General features: G+C 36.7%; 1 protein-coding gene across 1 annotated transcript in view; it reads right to left on the reverse strand.

Moving 5' to 3' along the window:
* FBXL17 (F-box and leucine rich repeat protein 17) overlaps positions 1 to 23,462 on the reverse strand; it is a 284,489-nt gene that overhangs the window by 251,506 nt on the left and 9,521 nt on the right. Inside the window, exons 2-4 of the mRNA XM_065744235.1 lie at positions 16,921 to 17,043; positions 14,450 to 14,707; positions 13,663 to 13,794 (exon numbers count right to left, since the gene is read on the reverse strand). Coding sequence (XP_065600307.1) covers positions 13,663 to 13,794; positions 14,450 to 14,707; positions 16,921 to 17,043 — 513 coding nt within the window. The remainder of the gene's footprint in view (positions 1 to 13,662; positions 13,795 to 14,449; positions 14,708 to 16,920; positions 17,044 to 23,462) is intronic.

The raw sequence follows: 23,462 nt of genomic DNA on the forward strand, positions 1-23,462 counted from the left end.
AACAGCGTATCTGCAGACCTCCCTTATTTCTCCACCTCACCTCCAGTATCTATACACTTTATTTTCCTGACTGAGATCAAGAATAAGATCCCTGTTTATCCAACTAAACATTCTGCCCCACCTGCTTGTCGTCTTACATACTGGAATTCACAGAACCATAGAATGGCTTTCGTTGGAAGGGAATTATCTCAAGGATCATGAAGTTCCTACCCCCTGACATGGGCATGGTTGTCAATTGATACATCAAGTACTAGAGCAGTTTGCCCAGAGCCCTGCCCAACCTGACCCTAAACACCTCCAAGGATGGGACATCCACAGCCAATCTGGGCAACTTGTTCCAGCACCTCACCACTCTCTCAGTAAAAATCTTCCCTCTGACAAGTAAGGTAAACATCCCTTCCTTTATTTAGAACCATTTCTCCTTGTCCTATCACTATCTACCCATGTAAAAAGTTGCTTCTCTCATGTTTATAAACTCCCTTTAAATATTGGAAGGCCACGATGAGTTCACCTTATCGTGAAGTTCACGATGAGTTCACCTTATCGTGAAGGCCATGATGAGTTCACCTTACCTTCAGCCTTCAGGAAAGGTATGTTCCATTCCTTGGATCATTTTTGTGGCACTCCTCTGGAACCTCTCCAAAAGCTCCAAATCTTTCCTGTGTTAGAGCCCAATACCTGGACACAGAACTCCATCTGTGTCCTCACAAGGGCAGAGAGAGACAATCATCTCTCTTGCTCTGTTGGTTACCTCTCTTCTGATGGAATCCAGGATATTGCTGGCCAGAATTTGGGCAGCAAACCCACTCTGTGTGGCTCACGTTAAGTTTTTCATCAACCAGGACCTCTAAGCTCTTCTCAGCAAGGCTACTCTCAAGAAACTATTTTTCCAGTTTGTGTACATATCTGGGATTACCTCAATGCAACTGCAAAACCATGCTATTTGCTTTGCTGAACCTCATTAAGTTCAAAAGGAATTGCTTGTTCCTGTACATTTAAGAGGCAGTACCTCAAAAGTGACCAGCACTGATGGACCTCAATGCACTCATAAGCAGCTTCACAGGGGACCTTGACAACTAACATGTCCTCTGAACAGCCTGAATGAAAACTGCCCTCCCCAGATCCAGAATCAAAGATTTGATGTCAATTTTACTCCTACCATCAAAGAATTTAGATTCAACTACCTCATGATCTCTGTGGTCAGTAATTGCCACTTCATCCATAAGATCCCCTCTGCTTACAAGTAAGAACTGAAGGAGAGCACCCTTCTTAGTCTTTTCTCTTAGTACCTGTACCAGAAAGTTATCATCAAGGTGTTTCTGGTATCTTCTGGACACATTTTTACCAACTGTATGGTATTCCCAGTTAAAAGTCTAGCAAGGTGAAGTCATTCAGAAGAACAAGTGTGGCTGATCTCTTAGTTCCTTAAAGAATATTTCATTGTTTTAGTTACCCTGGCTGGATGGCCTACAGTAGAATCCCACAGCAACATTCAATTTATTTGCTTGTCCCTTCTTACCCAGATATTCTCAATCACGTCACTGCCAACTGCATACAGCCTCACCCCTCCCTTAGACACAGCCACCCTTCAGCTCCCTTGCTGAAAACCATCCCGCCCCTACCAAGGAGACCAGAAACATCCAATATGACACATCAGTCACAGATTTCACCTCCCACCAGATTTCACTTATCCCACTGATACTTTAATTCTGGGACTGGGACAAGGCTGTGCATGTATTACTCAGTTAAACAGCACCACACAGTAATGTGGCTGAAGCGCTAACTGCATGAAAGCCACAAGTAAACTACTGCCATGTTATGTGAAATATTCCTGCAGCAAAAATACATGAAATTATCTTCTGAGTCAGAGGTTTGAATTTCCAGGTAACTTTATCCACACCAAAGACAAGGAATATGGTGGAGACAGAGGCATTCACAGGACATCACAGCCTTACTAGATATAATCACAAGAACTTTGTTACCTTGTGCCAAAAAAAAACTTACTTTTCTCAAAGAATGATCATGTTGTCTTCATTTGTGTAATACCACAAGAATAAAAGTATCACCATTCAAGTTTAAAATTCACTGCTTAGAGAGATTTTCTACTAGCACAAGAAAGCAGTCATTTATCTCTACAAGCACTGGAGTCCCATAAGTTTTATATAAATTCACTGAGCACTTCTATCACAACTGAAAAAAACAAAAGGTCAGCTATAGTAAACCTTCTGTAATAGATTATGTGCAACACCTTTCTCAAGAGAGATAAAACTCCTACAGTAGAGAAACAGTAGAAAGAACTTCTACACATCTAAATATTGTGAAAAAAAGTTTCAACTTAATTTAATGGTATCAAAGATAAAGCTCACACCTGAACATAAAATTAGGCAACATATATTTCATTAATAAAACTTCTTTTAAAACACAGAAAGCTGTACCTTGTGTCAGATTTCTGACAACAAATAATTTTCTGTTTCTATGTTAACTCAAAGGCATATTGCTTCTAACTCATTTAAATGTACTGCAATATTTGTTACTGGAAATTTGTTACAAACACTTCAAAATCTGGAGTACGTATCACAAATGAGCAATACACACTGCAGAGTGCTTTTCAGACTCAATAGTACTTAAGCCATGGAAAGAAGAATAAAATTAAAAAGACTAGCATAGTAACAGTTTTTATAGGAAGAAGTAATTTTCTAAGACAGTCTGAGATGCAATGAGTAGTACAAAAACCAGTTGAAAACAGTACCAAATAAAGCTGTTCTGCAGCATAGATAAGCTTCTAAGGTAGGCACCTTGATATTTTCTTCAGAAATATCTAAAGCAGAAATTCTCAAATACTACTTTCATTGTAGAAATTCACATTTTAAAATAATGAGATCATTTCAATTTAAATACTTGCGTGCAGTATGCATTAAAATCAAACAGTGTCAATGACACAATCACAAACCCTTACTCATCTTATGCACTATATGTATTCTGTTTATTCTTAAGTATTCCTTACTATTTTCAAGAGGCTGCACAATATCAACAGCTATCAGAAGTAATGTAAGAAAGACTGCCTCCCTTAAAAAATAAACCTAAACAAACAATTCAGATGACTTCAATACATCCCAAAACTTTATTATTTAAATATATACATATATATGTATGTATGTATACACATCAAAAAAGTTACAGAATTAAAAAGTTCAAAGATGACTGTAAAGAAAATCATTGAATAGTTTTTATAGAAGCCCCTTTTGGAGATTAAAAAAAAAAAATCACCAAACACTGACAGGTTTGGAAACACAAAAAATACCTGCACAGATGCATCAAGACTTGCAGGCAAAGCAGACATTCCATGCAAAATAGACATCATTTCTGCAAGCATTATATTGTTGTAGCATAGCCTATACATTGGCCAGCTTTTCCCTGGTGCAAAATTACAGAGTATCAGAAGTCACAGAAAGAAATCCTTCTTTAGGAATGTGGCATTCATGTTAATGAGGAAGACAACAGCTGAATAACAGCCACGCCTTTAACAGCAGCACTGCATGTAGCATCATCACTGTAAAATGTTAAGAGAGCTCACAGGTGCTTTTCCACCTTACACAAAATTCAGCTCTCAAGAGCTTTACATCAAGTGACGCAAGCTAGGTAGCCCTTTACTTTCAGCCATAATCAGAAAGGTAAGTTCATTTCAGAGCATTTATTCAGAGCACATTTTTATTTTATTATGAATTAATCTCTGTGATTAGGCCTCCAAATATCAGTACAGTTAGGATATTTAAGTTCTAGTTATATAATATTAGCAGTACCAACTTTTTTGTTGTTTGATTACCCTTTAAAATGTCATTGTGTGCTCCTTTTTGTTTAAATATCCTCTACGCCTAACCAGAAAAATATTTTAAAAGCAAATGAACACCTGCCATTCATTCACATTTTTTTTTGTTATAATTTCATAACATAGGTTTTTGGTTTTACTTCTACATTTTCGCAGTTTAAAAAGAAAACATGCTTACTTCATTCTTCTGTACTTACCATACTATACAATCTTTTCCCAGCAAATCATTCCTATTGTCAGTCTACAATCACAGAATTTCCTAAGTTGGAAGGGACACACAAGAATCAACAAAGTCCAACTCTTGAGCACACACTCATAAGTTAACATCACTGACAGACAAATTATTTCCTAGACTCTCAAACAACTGTTTTAAAATAAGCTAATAATTTTACAAAACAATGACTTCTGAATAATATCAGCAGAAGCTATAAACTCTACCAGAACAGAAAGAATATGGGGATCCAATGGTGCAAGGAGACTGGACAACAGCTACAGGTGCAAGACCACGCTGTACAGAATAGGCATTATGCCCATCCAAATGGATAATATGGCAAAAAAAAATCAAAAAAACTAAAAGTTAAAATGTTGGGGGGGACACTAAGCTAAGGAACCTGGAAAATCAGTGGAGCACAGCTGTTCAAGATTAGATAAAGTTAGGTAGAACAGCACCTATGGTTAAAGTCCACAAAAGAACAGTTTCCTAACAATTTGCATTCTGGACTAATAGAACAAAGTGTTTGCGCTCTGTTTCAGAAATTTAACATGTTCATTTTTCTAGCTACGTAAGTATAAGAAGTTCAGATGAAATTTGCTGGAAGAGATGATGTAAAGAAAAATTACTGTCTGCTGTTCAATATCTTTACATAACATTGTCTTTGTTCCATACAAATAAAAGCAGACTGGTATCATCTTTGATGGATGCAAATTACCAGCATTTTAAAATAATTAAACTGACAGTTTCAAGGATTTGCTTCACAACATCAAACTTGCTATCTCTTTCAGCAAGAAGCATCACAACTCACTAGAAGTATTATCAGTTCTGATTTATTACTTATCCTCAGGTGAAAGACTGTATTTTTACCAAGAACAACACAGATCAAGATATAAAATTAACAAGTGAAGAATTATAAGTCACTCGTGCAGTTTGTCAGCATTATATTCTGCCACAAGATATAGATAGACTGATAAACAAAACCAGAAACACCTCCATCTCCCAGGAAAAAAAATATCACCAAATTCTACAGGAACAGAATTGAGAATTCCTGGTACAACTCAATTTAGGTAACACTTATATTAAAACTCATATTTTAGTGAAAAAGTTTTTCACTGTACTTTCCAGTGACCAAAGAAGTTCACAGCTAATAACATCTAGCTCCTTGACTCAAATGGCAATTAATGCAACCAAGCAATCCAAAAGGCTCCATATCCAGCTACCAATCTCTGGCCATAATTATTTTTAAATCAGATTAAAAGCTTAAATAATTTATTCAGCAATAACAACAAAGACCCCCAAGCAAACAAATGAGCGCCTATTCCAATCTAATTAAAGATCTATTATGTCCACTAAAATGCATATACAGCTACCCTACAAAATGAAAATTACACATTTTGCTTAGTTTATTAACAATTTTAGCAACTAGATTGTAAAATCTATTAATTATTAGAATCCAAGAAAATAAATATAATTTCACTGTATAACTCTTCTTCAGCATAGCAGTTACACATTGTTGCAGAGGTTTTACTGCTACAATAAAAGCCTCTTTTGAAGTCAAGTACTCTTGAAATTTTCCATTAATTTCATTTTACTTGCATTCATTCTTTTTACATAACAAGCAGGTAACGTTAAACAAAATACTGAAACAGTAAATAAATTGTATGGGTATCTTCTGAGCTGAACACTGATTTTTTTTCTATGTTAAGCACTTAATCAAGCTGCAAAAATAAACTAACTTACTAATAAATGGGAGGGAAAAAAAAAAACTAAAAGAAAAAAAAGTCAAACAAAACAAAAATAAGCAAGATAACACTGTGTGCCCAGTAAATATAGAAATATCCTATAAATACTATTCATTTCTTGCCTTTGGTATGTGTTAAATTTACAACATAGAATGACTCTCTCAGTATTTAAGCATGAAGCAGAAAAATTGACTGATTTAAAAGAGTAATTTGCTTTTGGCTTTTTATATTTGTCCATTATATTTGTACAGGAATCTTAAAATTTTTGTCATCCTTTTGATCTAAAAAAAAAAAAAAAATTCTCAAACATATATCTATCACAAGCAGTAACAGAAAGCCTTGCTAGTGTTATGACATCTAATTTCATACAAAAGTTCACAAGTTATTTGTTATTTGTTTTGTTTATGTTTTTAAACTATTGTTTTATTGTTTTTAATCTACCACACGTAACCTAAACAGAAGGGTCCAAAAACATAATTAATTCAACAATGTAGAATACAACACCGGTTCCTTCCACCAGCTCCTTCTAAAATTTACACTCAAACACACTCATACATGACAAGTCAACTCACGATTTCTAATAGTTGGTTAAGAGATCAATAACCAGACTAAAAAACAGAAAAGTCACATAGTAACTAAGTTATATATCTCATGTTATGCCATAGTGTACACATGTAAAGTCAAGCAAAACTGCTTACAACTGCCTTTAGACAAAACTCACAGTCTATCCTCTCATTTTGTTTCTGCATAGTATAGCACAAAGAAGCTATACTAGTATTTCCAAGAAGACTAAATTCAGGGGGGTGGCAACTGGACATGGAGCCATTCACTTCTACCACTGGCCTGGCTGCAGTAAGTGAAGTTAAATCATTTCACAGATCCTCAGAAGGTTTTTATGAAATAAGTTGATGCTTTCAGTCCAATTCCTGGTTCTTTTGTGATATGGATATCTAACCACTATCACAAATGAGTACTCCGTTGGCAGCCACAGTAAAGGCTGAGTGAGCATGGAGACTGAACCCTTAACCCCTACTATAGAGATCTCTCTCTAGGTCAGGGTTTGCAGCACTCTGGTAAGGCTGTGTGGTGAAGCTCGCACTGCTGCTGCTCATGCTGTTTAGTGGACAAAAAGAGGACTTCAGTTTCTGTTGCTGTCAGACTGAAGAGTTTCACAAGCACTGAATTTTTAATCTTAAAATCAAAAATGTCTTTCACCTGCATCTACAAATAAAGCTTGCCCAGAGTTTCTCCCACTGGGGAAGTGAATCATGTGAAAAATGGAAACATTAAGGCATATTAAAACAAACAAACAAAACTAAGAAAACAAACAAAACACCTGAGCCTACAGCTTTACTAAGTCCCTTCCTGCAGTGATGCCTTCAGAACAATAGATAAAAATACTTCCAATATAATTTAGGAGGACATATTGTGTTTAAACGCAAAATGCCTAAGTTATTATTTTAAGGGGTTCCTAACTCACCTGACATAAATGACTTAAACAAAACTATTTTCTCTCTGATATATATCCTTGAAAAATAACTTGAGTGAAATACTCAATATACTTTTATTTTGCATTATAAAAGTAATAGCACAATAATAATAATAAAATTCATACAGAAGTGCATAAATGTAATTTACTTAATTAGATCCAGTACTCTTTGTTTTCAGAACGGAAAACAAAGGATATATTTCATTAAGATAGTCAGTAGTTGCCCAGAAGTCTCCTGTTTTGTATTCCTAAATATGCATCCTCAGAAGACCTTGGCCTTGAAGGAGGCACTAGTTCAAACCAGCATTATCACTGTGGAAGGTGCTCTTACCTAGCAGCAGGTGAAAAAGAAATCAAGGAACAACAGATTTCTCTAGGGTTTCACTAAGGATCTCCAGAAGCAGTTAGTTTCAATTAATTCAATACACACTCCGTATATCTAGCATAGCTGTGCACGTGTCCATGCTATACCCTTCTGTTTTAAAAAAACATAAAATATCCCACAACTTCCCTAAATTCTACCCAATGCTTTTCGTTTTCTTCATAAACATTTAATGAACTACACATTAGAAATCTTTTGAGGTACTTCAGTAACAATACACATAAATGCACTGCAGAAGTCAAATACTATATATTTGAATAAGCTTTACCATAAACCAGTTGCCAACATTCTGAAGACACTTAAGAACTACTTAAACAGTGATCCTGACAGCTGAACCAAAAAGAAAATAGGTTACGTAGTACCAGCACACTATTCAGAGATTATCTGCTTTGTGTTAGTAATTTGCAGTATTGAAGATTTCAAGTCCTATACAAAGTCAATATCGCCACCTAAGGGTGAACACGATGTACTGTATTTATTGCTGAATTATTAACAGAAAAAATTATATAGAAAATGTGATGATGTAGGATGAATCACTCAAATACCTTTACAAAAAACGCATATTTATTCACAAACATACCTTGACTTCTTCTTCACCGTTTAGCTCCAAAGTAGGCACAAACGGTTTCCCTTAAGAGCAGTATTAGAGAAACTGCTACCAGGTGGACAAAAAAAGGACAAAGTAACAGCCTATCATTTAGATTTACAAAGAAACTTTCCACAACTGCTTCTAATACCGAACAGATCCCTCAAACAACTTCTGTGAGAGTGTATTTTTACATGTCTCAGCTTAGTTTTAGCATAGTTACTGAATGTTTTTAAAGCACAGAACACTATTTTTGCAGCACAGTAGTGGCTGTTAGTATATCAGACTAGACAAACTAAAGTACACTAAAGACTATTATTAATGACCACTACCAACACTGTCACGTTAACAAATTTTTCCTTTAGAAAGCTTTAATGTAGTACTTGACAAAAGATAAAGCACCACTGTCCAGAGTTATGATATATAATAGAGATCAGTTTCTGTATTGGTATCACATTCAATATGTATGCAAATGTTTAGCAAGTAAATAGTCCTATGTATGGGTTCTGTATCTACGAAGAAAATTAACTACACTTCTATGGAAAACATGAGTTTTTAATAAAAATAAAAATAAAAATAGTAATAGGGAAAAGTCTGGAAAAACTGCAGTTCTTCAAAATCTTAAAAAAAATCAAGCAAGCTAGTCAGAAATATTTGAGAAAAATATTCACATGGAAGCATAGGGAAATTATCCTCTCTTCTTGAAATTTCTCCAAGTAGAACATTTTAAAATAATTATGTACATTATGTAAAAACTGAAATAGTATATGCAATAGGTTGGGGGTGAGAAAGCAAGAAAATCACATTTCTTATGAAACGTTTTCCCCAAAAAGCCTTTTTTCACTTGCCAGTAGAAGAGAGAGATTTCTATATACTGTATACTTCAGAACTTCACATTACCAGATGATGTCTAGTGTATGACTTTTCCAATCCAACAATTTACCTGGACTGAAATCAAATCTAAGTACTCTTTACTTTCCACATGTCTGCACTGCTGCCATGCACAAAGGTCTTTGGACACATTGCTTAAATAAATGGTTTGTAGCTGATGTATAAGAGGAAGGAGAGCTGATTTCCAAACTCAAGACCAACAAAAAAACCCAAAAAAAATATTGATTCTCAGTAATCCATGTAAAAATGAATACAGCAGATCACACTACGCCATGAATATTTATAACATGTGAGAACTTATTTTGTCCTATACAATTTTACAGTAGATTAATTCCAGTCAATGCTATAAAATGTCTAAGTATTCACCTACTTTGCACGAGATAGACAAAAACAAAGGACTTTCTGTTGTATTTTTAATCTTAAAAAATCTTTCACAAATCTTAAACGTTATAACTGTTACAGCTAACACAAAATTATAGGTTATTTGCTAACAAAGTACTGAACTTTAAAAACAGCACTAATTACCTTTAGTAATTACTAAAAACAGCAAGTAATTACCTTTAAAATATTTATAAAAATAAGGGTCTTTATATATGGACCATGAAAAAGTTATCAAACATCAATTTGCCCATTAAGGCAAAATTTTGTCACCTGGAAATGTACGCTATCTTCTGCTCACATCAGACAGTAGTGTCCCTGGACAGAGTCAGAAGATAAATAAGTGACTAGAAGTGTGGCTAAGGTAGACAGCATCTCAGAACTGTCAAACAAATCATTTCTCTTTAAGTTATTTACTTAACAAGATCCTATTACTGGGATGGGAGAAATGCTGTCAGGATTCCAACTGTAGCAGCTTCAAGTATCATTTCCTATCTACCCCTAACCACGCTTAAAATAAAAGACAGCGAGGGAAGAATGTATAGCAGTAGGAAAGCTGTCAACCTCTTATGGCATCTAAATCCTCATCTGTCTTCTTTATCCTTTAGAAGCTCGTTCACCAAATAACAATCTAAAAAACAGATACTGCATGAAGTAGGAAGGTACAAATCTGTAACTGTCGCCTGCCAGGTTTAGGCAACCACTGTTAACATAATTTTAGCCATTAAGTCACTAAGTTGAGGAAAGGAAACAAAAAAATCACTGTGAAGAATTTATGAAGAGAAAGATCTCCCCATCTCTGAAATAGGGCTATCAAATTGAAGTCTTTTCATAATTACAAAATTGAGAGTTTAAACAAAGCTTGTGTAAGATTGCCCCTAGGGACCTACCTCCCAATTAGGTTCTGCAGTCACTAATTTGTTGTGCATCTCCCATAAATAAATCACAAAACCTTTTAGGGTTCCCTCCAGCACGTTATTTCTTAGTCTGAATATTGTATGTAAGTACAGAGCATTCTCTGATTTTTCAACAGAAGCGAAGTATTTTTTCTCTGTGGTGAAAGATGAAAAGAAGTTGGTACAAAGAAACAAAAAGTTAACAGTAAAATCTCCCAATTCATCTACCACCAGCTTCATTCACATGAATCATAAAGACTATAAAACATTAAATCCGACAAAACTCAAGAAGCTAGGAGGGCTCCAGCTTTGTCCATTCCTCCCTTTACACTGAATTTCTGTAAGATAGGTTGATTACATCTGTCTGTTTGAGAACAGAGAAGGAAAGAGAACTCAACTGACACACTTCAGAAGTCTTGCAAATTTTCGCTAGGTTCCTATTTGGGGCAGTAGGCTTCAGAGAGATTTTGCATACAATTAATCTTCCATTTAAATGACAGTGGAAAAAGAAATATGCTTTGAAGAGATTTAAAGCATGAACTGTTATGCAAACAATAGCCTTATATAGCAAGCCTTGTGATACTTTACTTTCTCTTCACACATTCTTTCAAGCTGTTGATTATTTGTAGCTTTTGCTTATTACCATTATGTATCTCAAAGAAAAAAAAGGATCTATTTTTTTCTGTGAAATTCTAGTATATTAAACAATCAGAACATAAATTCTTTTTTCTGTGTTTCTGCTCAGCAGTTTGGTAATGGAGTTACTTAGCAACAGATGAAGCAACAGAACGGCATTCACCGATCCACCTTTCACTGTAAAGTAACATTCACAAAGGCATTATTTAGCTGCTGGATGCTTCTCGATAGATGTATTTTTGAAGTATAAAATCCATTAGCCTGAGACAAGCCTACATGAAAACGCAGCCATCATGTACCACCTATAATGCACTCTAGTTCTAAGTTAGTAAAAATTGCCTGTAAGATTCACATAACTTTGAGCACCTCTGGAAAAAAAAAAAAAAAGGAGAAAGAAAAAAATAAAAAACCTAATACACAGACTCAACATATAGAAGCAACAGAAGAGATTTAACAAGGAGAAAAAATACCTGAGAGTCTTATGTACTTCATGCAAACAAACCAAGACTGTATGTCAAGGACACTTTCTTTCCACAGAATATTAGGATTTCAAAAACATTACTGTTCAGCTCAAAAATACGCACACCCACTCTTCCCAAAACCATCTTCTTCACATAAGATAGGAAATGAGATGTATCACAGCAAATATTACTCACAGAATCACAGAATTGCAGGGGTTGGAAGGGACCTCTAGAGATCATCGAGTCCAATCCCCCTGCCAAAGCAGCTCCCTAGCCCAGGTTGCACAGGTAGGCGTCCAGACGGGTCTTGAATGTCTCCAGAGAAGGAGACTCCACCACCTCTCTGTGCAGCTGTGCCACTGCTCCGTCACTGCACTGTGAAGGAGTTCCCATGCACATCTGTGCAGAACTTCATGTGCTTCGGTTTGTGGCCATTTCCCCCCATCCTATCACCACACACTGCTGAGAAGAGTCTGGTCTTGTCTCTTTGCCTCTCGCACCTTGGATATTTATAGACGTGGATCAGAGCACCTCTGAGTCTTCTTTTTTCAAGGTTGAACAGACCCTGATCTCTCAGCCTTTCCTTATAAGAGAGGTGTTCCAGCACCTTTATCAACTCTGTAGCCCTCTATAAGCCCCATAAGCTATTAAACAATTATCTTTTTTTTTTTTTTATGGAAAGAAGGAAAGCAAAAAATTGTCAATTTACAGTAACAAATACAATCTGTCTTGCTTCATCATACGAGATTAGATTTCACAATAGAAAGATTTGAAAATATCCTGCCCCAAGTAAGTTAAAAGATTGGCAGTTTCAGTGCTTTTGTCATCTACTGGAATTATCCATGAATACTTTATAGATTCAGTCTCCAGGAGTTCATAATGCAGTTTATTTCGTGTTTACAACTCTAGACTGATAAAGAGCTGAATGTGGACTTTACAAAGCTAAACTGAAGTCTGACAAACATTGGGCAGCAGTTTAAATAAAATTTACAATTAATAACTGCATTCACAAAAAAACATGCAAAGCCTGAGTTTTGACGAATTATTTGACAAACCTTCAGAAATGATGAAAAAATAATAACAGTCCATTCATTTGAGTACAGATGATAGATGGACCTACTTTAACATTACTTTGAAACCAGGGTGAGGAAAGCAACTGGGAACATCACAATTTTTTTTGCCTTAGAACTATTTCAAGATCTTTGTTTTGGCTATTATTTCCAATTAATCAAATCCCTACAATTTGGTGAAAACAAAACAAAACAAAATGACAGTTATTTTAAAAAGGGAAATTCTTCTCAAATCTCTCATAACATCTTAGTCATTAGTATGCTTGCCTATTTTAAACCATACATCAAATGACTCAGAGTATAAAGTACACTGTTTCCTTAGAGCCAAAATTTATTTGTTCCACTTCACCAGTTTTCAAACCAAAAGTTACAACGCTGGCCTAAGCTGAAAGTTAAGAATTCAGATGCAAGCAAACTTGTCTACTTAAATTCTAGAATAAATAAATAAATAGATAAGTAAACAAACAAAGCCAATGCTTTAGTATACCACTTAGCGGAAACTGGCCTTGAGCGTTAGAAACCATCTTTCCAGAGCTCACTCGCAGTGATTAGGACACAAGATACTGGTACTACTCCTCAACATTACTCCATTCCACTAGTACAGGCACACTGCTCTAACACACTCTAGTGCATCCCAATGAGAAAGTGAAATAACTCAAATAAAGATTATGCGTGCTTTATCTGTAGTCAACTCCCAATCTACTGAAATCTTTAAGTTCATATAAATTCACATTGTACTGTTGTAAAATATATTCATATAAACAAAACAAACACTTGATATGTACTAAAAATTCTCCCACACAAAAATCTACCCAACACTTTATTTCTGGAATGTCGTGCCAAAAAGCAAAAGTTACTGCGTGTCTGAAATAGCATTAGTTTAACATGTACTCAGAGTCACTTTCTGAACTATATAGCTATATCTAAAAGCTTATGTAGCTTATAGCTATAGCTTATCTAAAAGAAGACTGTAGATCGATCCTTTTTGGCTGTGAACTACTTAATCAGACCAAAGGTTTAAAGTAACAAAAAGCAAGGGAAAGCTTTGACAGTGACAATGCCATGAGGAAAAAAACTTGACATATACTTACTAATTTGTTTTCTTGCATGTATATTCTTTGCAACTTCAGGCAGCCTTTAGCTATAATGACCATTCCTTCATCTGAGATCTTGTAACACTGACCAAAATGAATGTCTTTCAATTCTTTGCATTTTGAACCCAGCTGCAATTAATGAAATCAGAGCAGGTATTTAAAAATAAAGGAAAAGGAATATTAGACTGAACTGGAAAGTGATGGTAGTTAAGATTTCTCTGGGCTCCTGCATTCCCTTTAAAATCATCTTTATCTGCAGGCTTTATGATTACTATATGAAAACAAGAAAGATTATAAATACACACATGACAAAGTGAGATTGCTAACTACAATCAACAAAAAGAAGCTAAGAGTAGCATTTAAGAACTAAAAAAGTCATAGGGCTTATTTAAGCAACTGTAAATGCCTGCTTACTAGACGACAGAATATTTTACTTAGCATAACTCCTTCACAACTCACCCTAAATACTCTTTTTAACAGAAGAGGCAAAATTGATGAATAACTCCTGTATGCCTAATAAAGATCTGAATTGTCTATTTTTGTGATGTAAAGATAAAGTAAAATTCCATTTACCTAAGGTAAACTACAGCACTACAAACTAAACAGTAAATATGGTACTAAAAAAAATATATATCCATATCCTGATCTATAAGTAAAAGAGGTCATCTGATTTTAATTATGTCCTTGAAAACTTTCTTCTGTATACATTTCTGTACTTGATGAAAAGTCATAAGATTAAAAAATTACTAAGATTACAAAAAAAAAACATAGAAAGGATTGTTACCTGCTTTAAGCCTTCGTCAGTGAGTCTGTCTTGATTGCCTACATGCACTTTCTGAAGAAGTGGACACTGAGAGGCAACTGCCATGATAGAGGTGTCAGAAAGCTGCTTACACCTGTAAGCAGTATACCTTAGCAGTCCAGGACATTTACACGCTAATATGCAAACTCCCGTGTCAGATACATTGCGGCAGTCAGAAATATTAATTTCAGTAATATTCTGGCTTCTTGATGCTATCTTTTCCAACAGCTCATCAGTGACCTGCAAACAAAAATCAAATACTTAAGTTTAACTTATTTTGTAAGTATTTTCTATTTATTAACACAAAAGCTACTGTGTTTGTATAACCTACTGCAGTAATAATAAGAGGTGTCTTCTGAAATAAGAACATACTGCTGTGACCAGTTTTACAGCTAATTTTAAAGAATTCTGCTCCAATTCTTGAAAACAAGATTAGCAGCCTTTGTCACATTCCAGAGAAAATGAATTTCCTCCTTTAAAAGCGAAGGATTTGCTTGCTTTTCTCTAGCAGCTCTCTACTTAGCTAAGGTAGTATTTACAGATCAGTAAATGGTTCATAAGTCTCTGAAATGCAGTAAGTTTTCACTTCAGCTTTGGTAATCACACAAAACTGCAAATAAGACAGCGATGCAGAACAATGAGCTTCTCAGCAATGTAAAACAGTAATCCAAGGTACCAATGAACAAAAGGGAAGAAAAGCAAAGGACAGAACAGTAAGAAAAGTAATTCAAAAACAGAAGTTTCCTCCTATTATTTGCTGAGCTTTCAAGTGAATATTTGTATATTTATATGTTAAAAGACGAAGGACCATTAAATCAAAGATACGTGTACTATATTCCCAGAGCTCTGAATAACAAAAGCATCGGCTTTGTACTTTCACATACTGTTAACTAACATGCCAGCAATTTTAAAAGATAACAGTACTACAAAGTAGGTAAGAAAGGTAACATAAACTGCATTCTGAAGCACATAAGTTAATACAAGACAAAAACAAAGAGAAATCCGGTTAAGACTAAATGCATTAAATTCCCTTGCTTTAAAAAAAAAAAAAAAAAAAAAACTTGAATTTAAAAAAATCTGTCGGAAGAAACCATACAAGAATCTTATCCATTTAGTACAAAGGAGATTTAGAACATTAAGCCTGGACAGGGCAACAGAGAAGAACACAAATCCTTTCTGTTTTTCTCCCCTTCATGGCTAAGAAACACCTTCTTTGCTGTACTCAGACTGTTCTCTGTCACTACTAAGTCCAATATTTTTTTCTTAACTAGAAGACACATTGCAAAAAAAAAAAAAAAGAAAGAAAATAAATACCTCCGACAACACTGTCCTTTTTCCTCACCCTACAGAAAAGCCACCAAACCCTTACCACACAAGGAGAGGGATAAAAATTTGCTTTACATTGTTTTTGGAACTCAGTGAAGAATCGACAGGACGGGTTTATTAATTATTTATTAATGCCATAAATGTCCAATAAGATCCTAACACACATAACAGGCAAAAATATTTAAAAACTTAGTAGGCAAAAGTAAAATTACTTCTCAAGACAATTAAGTGGGAGATGATGTGACACCGTAACTCTGGTCTGTATGAGTGTTGAGAGTCATCTGACAAAAAAGCAGACAATCTAATTTTCTGTAGTGGTTTAGTTAACTAATAACTCCAGAAACAACATCACTTCTATAGCTTCCTATGAATGGATGATCTGAAAGTACTATCCCAGTACAATCTTTATGTTCAAAATAGATGAACAGCTTCTTGAAATGGAATCCTCCCGTGGTCATTACTCTGCACCCACTAGTTACACAGAACTCATCCTTCTACAGATCTCTGTGTTAGTAATAAAGTAACAAGAAGCGCAGAAAGGGTGGACAAACAAAACAGGCATCCTTGAAAAGCTTTTCCAGAGAAAAGTATAGGCTGTGTAAGAATCCCAGAAAAATTAACTCTAGGATATACTGAAGACCTCAAAAGACAAGATCTGCTGGCTTATTGGTAGGAACAGTATCAGTCACAGAGAAATGAAGGAAAACTTGTATAAGCAAGCAAACAAATTGAAAATTCACTGTTCAAACTAAAGCATCTTCAAAAATCATGACTACATTTTTCAATTGAAAGATACAGTAGATCTTATGGATGAAATTAACATCACCTTGTGCAGTACAGAAACAGGTAACCTACAACCATTTCAAACCATACTCACTTGATGTTGTTTGATAACTGATACTTATCAAAGGAAGTTAACATTCAGAAGAGTTCATCTATGAGTTCAGACTTTTTCAGACTCTAGTATGAAAATCACTGAAGGTATCAACATGTAATTGATTTCTTTTTTGGGATTTTTGTTGTTGTTGTTGTTGTTTGTTTGTTTGTTTGTGTTTGACCAGGAGTTCAATTTCTAAGAGCAAATTATGTGTCATCAAAACATGGTTTCCGCAGCAATGCCTCCATACCTGTTGGCGACTACTGAGATCCAGCTGCTTCCAAAACTGAAAATCTAAACACAGGTCATGCCAATATTTACAAACCAATGATGCTGATAGGCAGCGCTCATTCAGGGATAAATTGGAAAATATCTGTAAAGAAAGGGAAAACATTATTTGTCAAAAGTAATCACATTTGAGAAATAATTATTATTAACATATCTCACTAAAGATAGGAAAGTACTAGCATGCAATGCTTGATACTTCTAGAAGTTCCCCCCAACTTGATTAGTCAAGGACAATAACAAAAATTTACATACCACAACAGCTGACAGTATTAATAAGTCACATTAGTAAAAACAACAAAATACACGCTTCATAGGTACTCAATTCTTAGACCAAATCACAAATGTGCTTTTGAGATGGCACACTTAAAGAACTACAAATACAAATCTTAGATTGATTATAGTCTGCACACGTTACTTACTAACCACAGGAAAGGTTTTCTACATCTCTGTTCTGCATCAGGTAGCAAGACCCTTCCTTTCTTTTCAATTCAATAAAGAAAAAAACTCATAAAAAACTCACTGAAACATCATCCTGAGGGAAGGCAATATGAGCAAACTGTAACTTCACAGCAGGCTCAAAGATTGGTCTTGTATTTACTATATTCAGTCCTTCCTCAGAATTACTATTGTTAAAAAAAAAAAAGTCTATTGAGACCTAAATACGAATGCACTCTGTAACCACAAATGAACCTAATACACAAGTCATTCTACAATGAAAGTGGGCAATCATAACATCGAGATACATACAAAGGGATACAGCCTGCAAAACATAAAAGAATATTTTCAGTCAACTGATGAGGATATCAGTTACTAAGCTGAAGCCACTTTCAGGCAGTGTCTTCAAGAAAATCTGAAAATATTGAAATTTGTAGGAAAGCACTAAGAACTTGAAAACCTTAAAAGAGAAGTTTAAAACAAGACAAGAAATGTCAAAAGGGGCAACAAGCAAGAGAATGCTTCCAGCATCACTGTCATAAACTGGACAATTTGTCTCAAAAATTGTTAGATTTTAAAGTAAGAAAAACAAAGTATTGGAATGCAACTTATTTCCATGATTGGTCAGTAAAACTTAGACAAGCAATGGTCAGCAATAACAGCAAATAATTGTCTCTCTGCTCAAGAAGGTGGCTTCACTGAAACTAGGACAGTTGATCTTTCCTTCACAGTGTCTGGAATAATGCTATGTTTTTGCTTTACAAGAAAAGCAATGTTGGCAATAGACCAATGTTTGTTTGGTTTTTTGCTGCTGTTGCGCAGAGCAGGACAGAACTAGGGCAGCTGACCTAAAACAGCCAAAGGAACACTCCATACCAAGCGACAGCATATGAAACAAACTTGAAAACTGAAGGAAGTTGGCCAGGGGGCAGTCACTGCTTGGGGACAGGACGCGCATCAGTCAGCAGGTGGTGAGCATTTGTGCTGGCTATCACTTGCTCTGTGAGTATATACATACATACAAATACATGTAATTATCATAATTTGGGCCCCTCACTGCAAGAAGGACATCAAGGCCCCGGAGTGTGTCCAGAGAAGGGCAGCCTAACTGATGGAGGGACTGGAATACATGTGCTACCAGGAGTGGCTGAGGGAGCTGGGATTGTTTAGCCTGGATAAGTGAATGTGCAAGGGAGACCTTATCACTCTCAACAACCACTTGAATATAGTATGCTGGGGATGGGCCTCTTCTCTTGCATAACTAGTAATAGAACTAGAGGAAATGGCTTCCAGTTCCTAGGGAGAGGTTCAAGCTGGATATTAGGAAAAATTTCTCCAGAACAGTGATTTAGGCACTGGAACTGGCCGCCCAGGGACGTGCTTGAGTCACCGTCCTTGGAGGCACTTAAGAAATACTGACATGCTGTACTAAGAGACATGGTTTAGTGGGGAAAAACTGGATGTAGTGGATGGTTGGACATGATTTTCGAGGTTTCTTCCAAACTTGGTGGTTCTATGATTCTACAATTTGACAACTACAATCTTTTTTTCCTTTTTTTTTTTTTTGTCTTAGTAAATAGTTTTTATCTCAACTCACAAGTCCTGTCTTAGTGGGTTTTTTTTATTCTCTCTCCCATTCCACCGCAGGAGAGGAACTGAGAAAACAACTGTATGGTGTTAAACTGATACTGGGTCAAATCACAACATCTAGCTTGGCAGTTTTCAATACGTACATGCCAAAAAGGCCTCCTGGGGATGGGGACATGGTTGAATGTTCCTGGAAAATGTACCAGTAATAATAATGAACATTCAAATAACTATCTTCTGTAAATGGTTGCAATATTCCATTTCCCCTTTTATTTCTACTTCTGAAAAAGTCACTGTTTCTCATCCACTGCAGATGTCCGGAAGGAGTCTGTGTGAACCCTGTTTTCCTGAAAGCCTATGCTTGCCTATGAAGGTAAGTTTTTCATCAAGGCATCAGTGGGCCATGGGAGACAGAAGTACAGGTGAAACAACCGATGTCTGTCTCCTCCCCGCAGTTCTTTGTATTGGTGAGTCCAAGCAAGATGGCTGTGACAGCATCCAAGAAATCTCCAGTCAAACAGTGAAAAAGCACAAAACAAAGTGGTGATTTTGCATCTGACGCTCCTACAGCAAGAGCACAGAAATCACGAAGAAAAATAAATCACCATCTGAATAAACTAACAAAGCAGTAAGGAACTTGTGTTCCTACTGTCAGTAGAAAACTGAAAACCCAATCTTGTAACAGTCACAAAAATTGCAAGAGACAAGGCAATTTGATCCCTGTTATGTTCAGACATGTATCTGAATGACTCCAGCTAATATTAAGAAGGGATGATAACTCTGGCATTTTACATTACTTTAAACTAGCCAATGCTTACTACAGTGGGAAATATCTTCTTTACTTTGTGAAACAAGAGCATGCAGTTCTTAAAACAAGAACATAGCCAACATCAAACAGGAAAGAATGCTGCTACTCCAAGAACTACTGCAAATATGAAAGACATTAAGTTATTTTTGTTCAAAATGCCATCCTACCAAAGCCCTCACCAATCAAAGACCTACAGCTAACACGTGAAGCATCTGAAAGCATTTGAGATCACGTCTGATTCCACGGTGTAAGAGGTAAGGGGTCTGCAGGCGTCACAAATTGGCCAATTAGAAAAGCAGTAATCAATATCAGCCACTAGGGGGAACACAGGTGCAGACAAAGTCGTTGCCCTCTAAATTCCCGGGTGAACAGGAGCAGGCAGGCACAAAAGCTACACAGACAAGTTCTTGCTGTGCTATGTGTGTTATCTTCCTTGACTTACTGCCTAGAATAATTTCAGGATGGGCAGCGAGTCCAATACTTACCACATTTAATTCCCAAGAAGTGTACACAAACATGTCCTTCTGCACATCCAACACATTTTTCCCCTCAGCTTCCTATCTAATCCCACTCCCTAAGCCTAAAACTGAACTGTCTCTCAGCACACACTAATGAAAATGGATATTTAACAAAACACTTTCAAAATGCGTTTCACATTCCTTTTTCTATGGGTAAAAGGCAGGCTTAGAGGGTGCACGCTTCGACAAAACAAATAAAAAACAAATACACAAAAACCAACTCCTGTTCCACTCTCACATCTCACCCTCTTTCAGATGTCAGTGCCTCCTGCTTCAGCTATTCAAGTGATAGGTAGGATTGGTGGCCCTTCTCCCCTCACAGAGGGTACCAAAAGGCTTCCTGGGCCTCCAGGACACATTCCTTGTAAGAATCTGTTTACGTTCATCATCAATGGCTTTATCATATCTTCCCGAACTAGTCAGTTTTTTAATATCAACCACTTGCTTCAACATAAGCATTCACTCAGACTAATTAATGACTACAAAGAAAAGTAAAAAATGGAACACTCAGAACAGCAAAGGTCATCTATCATATATATTTGTATCTCAGACCACATTAGATCTGCTGAGCTTAAACAGTCCAATTTATTTCAGAGATAAGAAAAAATCATACAAGGATTTTTCTCTTACAAGATTTGTATGCAAGTTGTTGTTACCTTCAAGCAACAGATCATAAATATGCTTAGGTTGGAAAGGATCGTAAAGCTCACACAGTTCCAACTCCCTCCTGCCACAGGCAGAGTCACCACCCACCGGACCAGGCTGCTCAGGGCCCCATCTAACCTGGCCTTGAACACATCCAAGGACAGGACAACCACAGCTTCTCCAGGCAGCCAGTGCCAGTGCCTCACCACACTCTCATTAAAGAATTTTTTCCTAACATATAAGGTAAATCTCCCTTCTTTTGGTTTAAAGTTACTCCCCCCCTTGCCCTGTCCCCATCGCACTGTGTGAAATGTCAGACTCCCTTCTTCTTGTAAGCTCCCCAGAAGTACTGGAATACCCTCTCCCAGAGATCTCCCCAGAAATTTCTTTTCTCCGAACTGAACAAGCCCAGCTCCTTCAACTCTTCTTCACAGGAGAGGTGCTCCAGCTCTCTGATCATCCTCATGGCCCATCTCTGGCCTCAATTCATCAGCTAGACTAGGGTAAGAATTTTTGGAGAGCAGCCCTGCAGAGAACTTGGGAGTCTTGGTGGACAAGAAGCCAGACTTGAGTCAGCAATGCTTGCAGCCCAGAGGGCCAACTACATCCTGGGCTGCATTAAAAACGGGTTGAACAGCAGGGAGAGGGAGGTGACTGTTCCCTGTGATGCCCCATCTGGAGTACTGCATCCAGGCCTGGGACCCCAGCACAAGAAAGATGCAGAGCTCTTGGAACGGGTCCAGAGGAGGGACATTAAAATCATCAGCTGGAGCACTTCTCCTGTGAGGAAAGGTTAAGGGAATTGGGCTTGTTTAGCTTGGAGAAGAGAAGGCTCTGAGGAGACCTCATTGTGGCCTTCCAGGACTTGAAGGGAACGTATAATCAGGAGGACGAACGACTGTCTACATGGGTCAGTAGTGACAGAAGAAGGGGGAATGGCATTAAACTAAGACAACGGAGATTTACGTTAGATGTTAGATTGATGTTTTTCACTCAGAGGGTGGTGATGCACTGGAATAGGCTGCCCAGAGAGGCTGTGGATGCCCCATCCCCAGAGGCATTCAAGGCAAGGCTGGATGTGGCTCTGGGCAGCCCCAGCAGGGTCACCAATCTCTACACCACATCAGTGGGGTTGAAGCTAGATGACCTTTGAGGTCCTTTTCAACCCAGGACATTCTACGATTCTTGTGCTGGGGGACCCTAACCTGGACACAGCACTCCAGGTGGGGTCTCATGAAAGAGGAGCAGAGGAAAGCCATCACCTCCCCTGCTCTGCTGTCTATACCTCTTTCGATGCAGACCAGGGTACTGTTGGCCTTCTGGGCTGCAACAACTCCAATTCCATCACACTATTCTAAGTGTGTTCACGCACATACGTTACGATCCATAATTCTGGATCAACTGACTGAACTGATTTGAAGCCAGTCATTAGTCCTTGCAACAGCACACTTCAGACTATCACATTCATTGCCTGACAAAGTTCTGTTCATTTGATGTTTTTTTTTAATTCTTTCTGGAATAAATGTTTTATATGACACGGATGAGAAAGGAAAGAACAAATTAGGCTCTCTTTTCCCATGAATGGCTGGACCTGATAATCTTTTCCACTCTGGGTTGTTCTATGCCTTTATGATTCCAAGCTGCTTAAGAGTTGAAGGTTAAAGGGTCCAACCAGAAAAGCTGGAAAGAAAAGATTTTCTCTGTAATTGTCTCCTCTACTAATGATTCCCTGTGTGATGGATTTGAGGCATAAAAATCTTCCCCCCTGTTCCTATATTAGATATTCCAGACTGTGCATCCAAAAAGGACTACTCTAGATTTTTGTACAAAGCAATTTATTTCAACGGGGCCAAGAAAAGAACAAAAACAAAACCAAACAAGAAGAGTAATCCCCCTCCTCCTATTACATTTTCTTAAAATCTTGTGAGGTAAGACTTAAATAAGTAAGTTGGTGTATTAAACTTGATTCATTTTGCTGTAAATACAGTAACACTTGCCTTAATTGAATTTTCCTGAGCACAAAAGCTCTCTTGATTGAAATGTATCAGGTAACCACTATGTGCACTACTAATCTAAGAAAAACCAAGAGCAGTAAAATCAGCAGATAACTAGAAGTTACTAGCTTGTTGAGATACTACCCTCAGCACCAAGTTTTCAGAACTCTCAACTTCACACCATGCAAATTAAACTACACATGCATCAAATTCAAGGCTTTTAACTTTTCAGATGACAATCTGCTTCTAAAATAAATTATTAAAAACAAAAAATCAAGGAGTTAGTGTTACTGAATGCATGGAACTAAGAAGCTTTTTCATTATTAACAGGAAAAAAAAAAAATCAGCTGAATGCTAATAGGACTTTTAAAGGATGCTACAAACTTCAAGAAACAGAGCTTAATGAATATGGGCCATACAGACCATAGAACCCAAGGCAAATTAGGTTGTAAAAGGTGAATTCATATATCCTCTGACGATCAATCTAATTTGAAAGACCTTTCAATAACTACATGGG

Source organism: Cyrtonyx montezumae, unplaced genomic scaffold, assembly GCF_038088225.1.
Source record: "Cyrtonyx montezumae isolate F1298 unplaced genomic scaffold, pur_monq_1.0 scaffold_30, whole genome shotgun sequence".
Taxonomy (NCBI): domain Eukaryota; kingdom Metazoa; phylum Chordata; class Aves; order Galliformes; family Odontophoridae; genus Cyrtonyx; species Cyrtonyx montezumae.